Raw genomic sequence first — 9,519 nt, forward strand, 5'->3', positions numbered from 1 at the left:
GCTTGAAAGAACCTTTACTTCCATCATTCACTTGATTCTGCATAGTACAGGTAGTTCTCAATGTAAAACTATTCATTTTAGACAATTTGAAGTTACAGTGCACTGAAAAAAGCGACTTATGACTGTTTTTCCGACTTACAACAGTAGTAGCATCCCCACAGTCACGTAATCAAAATTCAGGCACTTGCTAACTGGCATGTACTTATGACAGTTGCACTATCCCAGGGTCATATGATTACCATTTGTAACTGTTAGATATTAGCAACTGTCATAATGGTTTCCACCAAGGTCCTCTGTTCCGGCGGGAACAGAGAGTCAATCTCACTGTCGAAGGGTCTGACAGCTCCCTATAAAAGGGCTGCTGTCAGACTGAACCTTCGCTGGATTGTACATAGTTGTTCTGTTACAATAAAGAGCTGTTGTTGCCTAAGCCTCAGTGTGTCTTTCCTTTACCCAATCTAACAGTAACCTTTCTAATCGGCTTCTGACAAAGTCAACAGCAGAAGCCACATTTGCTTAACAATGACATGATTCACTTAACAACTGCAGTAGTTCATTTAACAACTGTGAAAAAAGGTTGTAAAATGGTGTGCAACTCATTTAACAACTGCCTCATTTAGCAATGGAAATATTGGGTTTAATTGTGGTCATAAGTCGAGGACTATCTGTATCCATTGCTCAGTTTAGGATGTTGCTTTGTATGTTTTCTCTTGACTTAAGTTTTCTTCTTTTCCTTTATATTATAGGTGAAAATAAAAGTGGGAGTGGGAAAGGAAAGGTTTCCCTTCCTAAGACCTACATTTCTCCATGGGAAAGAGCCCTAGGCATCACCCCACAAGAGAAAAGTGAATTCAGCATTGATCCCTTGTCTAATGGCACCAAAGCTGACCTCTGCCTTTATAAATCTTTCAATAGGTAAGGGGAAATGCTTACAAGAATGGAGGGATTGGCAGTAGATAAGAAATATGAGGGTTGATGAGATACCTGATATGCTTATTGTCCTGGCATTTCAGCTTATTGATCAGGAGTGCTTTCTTTCTAACAGATTATGAGGTGCGAAAGACAGTCCCCATGGAACACATTCTCTCTCATGCCATGTTATTATTTGCAGAAAAAAAGACAATCTTTCATGAGCCAGGAATGGAACTTGTATCCATAACATGTTCATAACCAAGCTGCGCTCTATGGTCTTGTAGTTATGTTGACTCAGAAGGGCCGTAGAAAAATGTCGAGAATTTAAATCTTGGAAAACAGATGCACAACAGGCTTTGGTTGCTGTGTCTTGCAGCAGACAATTATGTGAATCCAGTTCATTTGAATCTGCAGGAAAGAAATTAATCAAGCAGCTGGTTCACTGGTTTTCTGCTAAGAAGCAGTTTCCTGAATATGGTATTTAAGTGTCTGTACAAAAGAGACTACCTGCCCTGCCCCATGTTAAGTTTGATAGCAGAACCTCCAAGTACTATAAGAGGAGAGCCTGCATCTGGACATCAATAGTTAAGCAATGGCTACTTACCCTTTAGGATAGTGGTTTTCAACCTGTGGGTCGGGACCCCTTTGGGGTTCAAACAACCCATTCACCGGGGTCGCCTAAGATCATCGGAAAACACATATTTTTGATGGTCTTAGGAACTGAGACACCAATTTTATGGTTGGGGGTCATCACAACATGAGGAACTGTACTAAAGGGTCACAGCATTGGGAAGGTTGAGAACCACTGATCTAGGACAACACACCATAGCCCATTCATTGCAGCCAACTCTCCATGGCCAACTCACTAACTTAACTTTTGTATTTGTTGAATTGTCCCACAGTGAGTTGGCCACGGTGAGTGTTCCTTTTCTGTTAATCAAGTTATCAGTGCTTTGCTTTAGCATCAGAACGAAATGGCAATCCAGTTAGAGTGAGGTGGTAAACCAGCAGCTTCAGGACTAGCCCTGTTCCCAGATACTTGGTAGAAGTATTGCTGAAGCAGCTGCAGCCAGTGCTACTCTTCCAAAGCCAAATATCTGTCTCCTTGTCTGATAAATATCATGGGAATCCAAGCAAATTTACTATCTTCTGTGCCCAATGGGAACTGTACTTCCCTTTGACTTGAGCATTTCCCCATTGACCTCAAATAGATTTATCATGCACTTGAGGGTAAAGAGCAGCCCTTACCTGAGACTGCAACACTATTCCCATTTTCTTTGGGGAATTAATGCTGTTTGGATTTCCTTAAAGGTTAAGTTAGGTTAGTGAATCACAACAAAGGCTCCTACGCTGACCTGCATCATTAGAAAGGATCCCATCACTGCTGCTGCAAATGATGCCTGGTTTTCTATCAGTTTTCTCATCTTCACACAAAGACTAAGAAGCTGGATGTCAGCTTTACACTTGGACCGTTCCCTGTAATAGCATAGATCAAACATATGGCCTTTTCTTAAGCTTCCAACCAACCTGAAAATACATGCCAGCCTTCCCTCATTCCTTCCTAGAACACCCTCTTTGTCCCCGTATAGGTCTGTCCTGTTCCCACATGTTGTTGTGGGAGAGTAAGAATTCAACATGGAATGTATTTCAAATTCTTAGCACACAAGGGATAGACTATCATATCCATTCCTAGAGTCCTCATCTTCTAGCACACAGGTGTCAAACTTGCTACATCATGTTGCCGTCACGTGATGTTTCATGACATTTTTCCAATTCACGGAGCTGGAGTGGGCATGGCCCGCATGTGATACATCTGGCCCACAGGCTGCCAGTTTGACATCCCTGTTCTAGCACATGGAATTAACAATTGGCCAGGAAGAACAAAACTTTATTCTAATTCCAACTCATTCTCTCTGGAAGTGGGCAGTGGCTGTTAATTACTAGAGTTATTAGAATAACTACAACTAAGTATAATAGATCTATTAGAACTAATAGAACTAAGTATAATAGTTAGAATAACTACATATAATAGATCTGAACTACGAGATCTTCTGCAGATTCTATAACTTTGATAAGAAATATATGGAAAAGATATAAAGAATCAACCAGAAGAACAATGGAGGATACTTGGGAAACATGGGAAACATGCGAGAATATGTGAGGGCATAAAGTATGTTTCGGATACTAGTGATAGAACAACATAGAAAAATCTGGATTGCTTACATAAAATCATTATAAAGAACTGCTTTTCTTCAGTTATCAGAAAACAAAATTTATTGCACCTAATACAAGGTTACTAGGCCCAATTTCCCTGAACAAGATCCTATTCAACCCAATAGGACTCCCTGTATAACTCCCATCAAGGAAGGTGCCTTAACATTTAATCAGAATTTGCCTTGTTATTTCAAATGTCAGGAATCGGGCAATCTATAAATGAAATAAATTATTATTTTTCTAATTCAGCATAGTGAAACATGAAAAATACATTGCCTCATAACTGTTGAAATCTTGTTTTATATTGAGAGCTTTATGGCCTGCCTTCTTCTAATTTAGTTTCTAATTAAGATGTACTTGTGTGTCAATCATCACCAAAGCTATTCTAAATCAGTTAGGTAGAGGTGGTATTCAGCTGGTTCTCTCGGATTTGAGCAAACCGGTAGCGGCAGCTGCAGGAGGCTCTGCCCCACCCCATCCCCCCCAACGTAATGTGCAAGTATTGAGCATGCACAGAAGGCAGCGTGCTCACATTTGCAAACCAGTAGGGAAGGTAAGTAAATCCCACCTCTTCAGTTAGGAAGTAATCAGAGGCAGAAGCTGCAATGAGGACAGTTTTCATTAAAGATACAGTAGTTCTGAAACTATTTTGTTGGTCACATTATGTTGATAAGAGAATCCTACAATTATATTTTAAATGTAGAGGAGACCACAGTTTTAGTGGTCTAGGAAAAAAAGCATTAGGATAATAACATATACGGGAATGTTGTCAGTTGTCCTCCCTGAATTCTTGTAAAGAGTGAGTTATTAATACAATCTTGCTTAGTTTTTTATCACTGTGTATTCTTTACTTCAGTAATAATAATCAAAAGGCACCTATCACATAACACCCCAGATTAAATAATTGTTGATAAGGAAGACAAAAAAGTATGGAGAGTGGATAATGACAACAAAAGAGAAGAGAAAGAACTGGAGAAGATAACAAAATACAAAGACCAGCTAACAAAAATAGAATGGCTATGGCAAAAGAAAGCAAAGGTATTACAAATAATAATAGGCTGCTTGGATACAATCCTAAAACATCTGGAGCACCACTTCAGCATTGACATTTTCAATTCTTTGAAACTTACGGTAGTTTAGACATATCAACCATCAATAGACACATAGATATAAATAACATCTACAAAGCATTCAAAAGAAATAATCAAAAGCCAAAAAGGCCTAAAACATCTCGTCACCAGCAATCAACGCCCAGATGAGCAGAAATCAACACCAAATTTTATAAAATGAGAGATCAACACTAACATCAAATTTTATAAAATGAAATGAAATAAAATAAAGTGAAACAACTACAAACTCAGACAAATAAGCCAATAGACAACTGCCAAGACTACTTCCACCAACACTGACAGGGAAAGCCACTAGTATACAAAATAAAAGCAATAGCAATAGCACATAGAATTATATATTTCCCCATCCATAGTCCTTTACGGCATTCTCTGACCAGTTTACAATGTCAGCATATTGCCCCTAACAATTTGGGTCCTCCTTTTACTAACCTCAGAAGGCTGAATCAACCTTGAGCTCCATCAGGATCGAATGCCAGTTTGCTGCAATACTGCATTCTAACCACTACACCACCAGGGCAGTGTCACATATACTCATTCCCTTCTGATACAGATGATGTTACCTAGTTTGGCAATAAAACCAAGTCAAAGTGCATCAAAAATGCCACTCAGTCAACTGCAAAAGACAGTTCTATTTAGATAACTTACATCCAGCACCAGTACCTTTAGCATCATCAACCAACAATATCCCCTCCCCATCCCAGCTCCTTGAGAAGGCCTTGATAGGTGGACAGAAATGCAATCCAATCCAAACATCTGGCTGTATGAGGAACCCAGGGACATGCAGTCACTAGAGGCAGGGGAAGCGTGGCCTCACCAGTCATGAGGAAAAGGAAAGAATTTTAAAGAATTTTTAAAAAATAATTAAAGCCAAGGTAGTTGCTGCCAGATTCCAAGTCACAGTGACTTGGAGTCTGCTTAGTGTTAACTATAGGAGGAGGCGAGAGAACTATGGGCCTCCTGTGCATAAGCAATTTTTCACCTTTTAAGAGTTAAGCAAGGGTTAAAAAGCGAAAAATTTTGTATGCAAAGGAGGCACGTGTTCTCTCGCCTCCTGTAGAGGGCATTTTTAGAGGCTTTTTAGAGTTCTCTGGGAGCAACTAGCTCAGTCTGACTCAGAGCTCTGGCCTTTTATGAGAGCAGGCAAAAGCAGAGTTGAAATCCTCTCTGAAACAGCTGAAAAAGGTGCGTGTGTGGGGAGGGGGGAGGAATTCAAAAAGTTTGATTGCATGCAGAACCACGTTGCCTTTTCAAACACACACACACACACACACACAGCTGGATAAAAGTATATAAGCCCAGCTTCACTGATTACAAGTTTGAAAAGGCAACATGATTCACCTGCAATCAAAGGCTCGGATCGGAAGGCAGCAGGGGAAGGGAGGGTATGGCAGAGGAGCTGCTTTCAAGCCTTTGGAAAATATATCCAATCCAACTTCTGTGTTTGTGTTTGTTTGAGAGTGAGTGAGTGAGAAAGGGATCCAACTTCTCTGTGTGCGTGTGTTTATTTGAGAGAGGGGGGAGGGAGGGAGAGAGGGAGGAAGGAGGGGGAGGGAGAAGAAAAAGCATGGGAAAACTTATTTTTCAAGGGGGAAAAATGCTGTCACTTTAAATCGGAACTGAGCATGCCTGGCTGTGGAATTCTGGGAGTTGAAGTCCACAAGTCTAAAAAAATTGCTGCCTCACCAGCCATAAAGCTCACTGCACGTCACTGGAGGAACCATAATAATATTAGAATATCTACCTATCCCATGTCTTTGGAAAGGACTTAATGGATGGATAAAAATGCCAAATCAAATATAAACATTTGGCTGATGTGCAATCAACCAGTATAATTTAAAGGACATACTCTACTGCAGCCTTGATAATATTTTTATTTATTAACTACATATGTAATAAAAATCTTTTTTTAATGGGCACCAGCATGATTCTACACAAAGTGAGAGCTTGAAAACATTACTGATATTCAAAACTAAAATTGCCACGCTACAAATTGATGCTTATTTTTATTGACCAACTGTTTTTAACATTGGACCAGCATCACTGGATAGCTGATAATGATTTTGAATCAACCACATCTTCCTTTTAAATAATTTTCTTAGAATTTAATGTGCCTTATACAATCTACAATGTAAATGACATATGTTATATACACCTGATTATTATCCTAATTTATTTCTACACATTTCCATGCTACCTTTATGACGGAGCGTTTTGTCTGTCCATTTATTTATTTAGATTTTCTGAAATGTACTCTTTTTTTGTGAGGGACAAATGGACCTGGTTGCTTAGAAATAGAACTAGGAATAGTTATTAATACAGGACTGGATCGACTGGGTTTGTCAAAGGAACACGTACAGCTAAAATCTGTTGATCTACTGAGTTGGGGGGGAAAGACTCTAACAGCTATAAACCCTGATGGTTGATTCTACTTTTCCCTAGAACTGCAATGCCGTATGGGGGATATGAGAAGGCAATCAAATTGATGACCTTCCAAATGCCTGAATTTGAAGTTGGCCCTTTGCTACCTGAGCCTCTAATTGTGTATAATCAAGAAGTCTCCAATCGACCCTCCTTTAACAGGACCCCAGTACCCTGGCTGGGGTCGGGAGAACCAACTGAATACAACATCGAGGTGAATGTACCACCAGCAGGTGAAACTGAAGAATTATAGAAATCCCCCTTTCCTGTCATTAATCTGTTCACTTGCATGTCTATATTAAGGAGCTGAACATGCAGACATTTCTCAACTTTGCCGTAAGGACAACCACAATCTAATGCATCTTTGCTGTGGTATTGATCCATATTGGAGTTTGAAGAAAACAAAGCACTAAAATAGTGAGGGAGAGAGAGAAAGAAAGAGTCAGTCTTTTTATTTGCACTCCAAAGCATAAATACAAACCCTGTGATACTTAATTCTTCCGGTCTGCTCTGTCCCAACTTTGTTCCATTGTTTTGTCATTTGGCAAAATGAATAAAGCATCTACAAAGATAGAAAACAATGTGATATTTCTTCCTTGGTTCTGTGGGTTCTGTCTATGAGATGATCTTCCCTTGACTGATTTTCATTCAGGAAACAGCAGGAATCAGAAACCTGATTAAGAAACCGAGAGCCAGATTGGTGCTGTGATTAAGGTGCTGCCCTAGGAGGCAGTGAGTTCTAGTCCCGCTTTAGGCATGAAAACTGCCTGGGTGACTTTGGCTCAGACTTTGCCCCTCTCTCTTACCCACCTCACCTGTGGGGAAAGTAGGGAAGAGGAAGGAATAGTGTATTAAGTTTGCTGCCTTAAGTTACTTACAGAATAACAAAGGTGGGATAAAAAAATCTCACAAAGGCGGAAAATAAACTTGTTAAAATGAATGATAATCACATGTTAACAATCCAATGTGACAAGTTAGGCTTGCTGCAAATTAAAGAGTTCATCATAACTGACTCCACTATAATATGCTGGATGAATCTTGTCCTGTGTTTAATTTTGTAATGTATTTTTTTAGCATTGGATATGAAATGTGTATTGATTAGTTCAGGAACAGTGTCTGGGATTGGCCCCGTAAACCCCTTCTCTGAAGATTTCCTATATAGTACCTATACTGGATGTATTGATTTATGATACTAATCAGCAGCTGCAGTTCAGTGCACAAATCTGGATGATTATTACATGGCAGCCTAAACATTCCAAAATATCTCATTTTTTGCTCTTAGATGATGGCTAGCCTGTAAAATTGTAGTTAAGTGACATTTTAAAAAATACAATCATTTGGGAAAGAATGGGCAAGAAAAACAATCAAAAAGTCCTGAATGCATAGAATAACCAGACAATTGTCCATACCAATTGGAGAGGCCTTCGCTGTGGTAGATGACACTGGGCAGGGCTAGAATTTCTAGTGACAAATCTATCAATCACAGTCCTTGAAATGTTGTTCATTGTGGATATCAATGCAGCACAAACCTATTAAGGACACAGAAAGATTTAGATTGGTACGATTTCTTCCCAACTTTGTGTCAAGATATAATAAAGCAACTATCTAATTATGGCTAAAGTTGGTGTCCTGTGCACCTTTCTTCCAATAATGATTAGTGTGATATCTTGGTTCCAGGCGAGTAGCTTCCTCTTGGCTCCTATATGCAAAAAAACAAACGTATGATCCTTTTGTAGGAGTAAATCTTTCCCACTTCATCTTGGGAGCAAAACCCCTGAATTTAGAAGGAAAATACGTGAATGGTAGCTTCTAATTTAACTGTTTCTTGGGTCTGTGCCTTTGGAAAATCAACTAGCTGGTAAAGTTCTGTGGCATTCCAAGGATTGGTTTGGGGAAATAATTTCACTCCATCTGAAGAAGACAAAATCCAAGAAGAATAGCTTTTTTAAATGTTCCTTTTTAAAAAGCCCAGTAGGTGCTTTCACTGTGCCTGCTTCTTGGCTCTTTGTTTAGAACCCATTGCTCATTTGCTTCCAGCTGCAATTCAAAGTGTTGTTTATTACCTATAAAGACCTCAAGGCATGGTCCAGGTTACACGAGGAATCATCTCACTCCAATGGGATAGGCTCATACCACCTGTGCCTGCAAAGGAGACAAATGTTGCAGATCCCATCAGTCAAGAAATTCTAGCTGGTGGGGGTCCAGGGGAAGAGCCTTCTCTGTTGTGGCCCCCGCTCTTTGGAACATTTTACCCCACTGAGATGAGATTGGCTCCCACCCTCTGGACTATCAACAAGGGTGTGAAGACCTGGGTCTGCTAGATGGCTTGGGGTTCCAAGGGGGAGTATCATGCTGGAGGTGGTTGAAGAACTAATAATAGATCCCACCTCCCTCCCATGCATATTGCCTCCTCCCAGTGGTGAAATCTATTTTTTTCCCTACCAGTTCTGTGGGCCTGGCGTGGTGGTGGTGGTAGGTCATTTGACTGGGTGGGCATGGCCATGTAGTCATGTGATGGGGTCAAAAGATAGAAACTCACTTTAACAATGTCCTGCTAGAGTAGGGGTTTGGACTAGATGACCTCCAGATACCTTCCAGCCCTGTATTGCTGTGCTCTTTCAAGGTGTCCTCTGAAGCTGCCTATAGTGCCAAATTTGTGGTCCTTTCTCCCTCTCCTTTTTCCCTCCCTCCCTCCCTCCCTCCCTCTCTCTTTCGCAGCACTCTCCCACCACTTTTTAAAGCATTTCTCCCCTGCCTATTCACCCGAAGCTGCCCAGAGTCAGGTTGCAGTGAGATGGGCAACAAACAAATTAAATAAATAAATATGCAAAAAGGATCCTTGCCA

At 40.2% G+C, this 9,519-nt stretch overlaps 1 protein-coding gene and 1 long non-coding RNA gene across 2 annotated transcripts in view; one reads left to right on the forward strand and one right to left on the reverse strand.

Moving 5' to 3' along the window:
* Positions 1-6,927, forward strand: part of MYOZ1 (myozenin 1) — a 28,748-nt gene extending 21,821 nt beyond the window's left edge. Inside the window, exons 4-5 of the mRNA XM_032231550.1 lie at positions 747-915; positions 6,696-6,927. Of these exons, the coding sequence (XP_032087441.1) occupies positions 747-915; positions 6,696-6,927 (401 nt within the window). The remainder of the gene's footprint in view (positions 1-746; positions 916-6,695) is intronic.
* A 15-nt stretch (positions 6,928-6,942) lies between these two features.
* LOC116518266 lies at positions 6,943-9,243 on the reverse strand. The gene is made up of 3 exons (XR_004256536.1): positions 8,738-9,243; positions 8,084-8,203; positions 6,943-7,489 (listed from the first exon to the last, which is right to left on the reverse strand). It is a non-coding gene; the product is annotated as an uncharacterized LOC116518266 (long non-coding RNA).
* Between the last annotated feature and the right edge of the window lie 276 nt (positions 9,244-9,519).

Source organism: Thamnophis elegans, chromosome 15 (assembly GCF_009769535.1).
Source record: "Thamnophis elegans isolate rThaEle1 chromosome 15, rThaEle1.pri, whole genome shotgun sequence".
Lineage (NCBI taxonomy): Eukaryota > Metazoa > Chordata > Lepidosauria > Squamata > Colubridae > Thamnophis > Thamnophis elegans.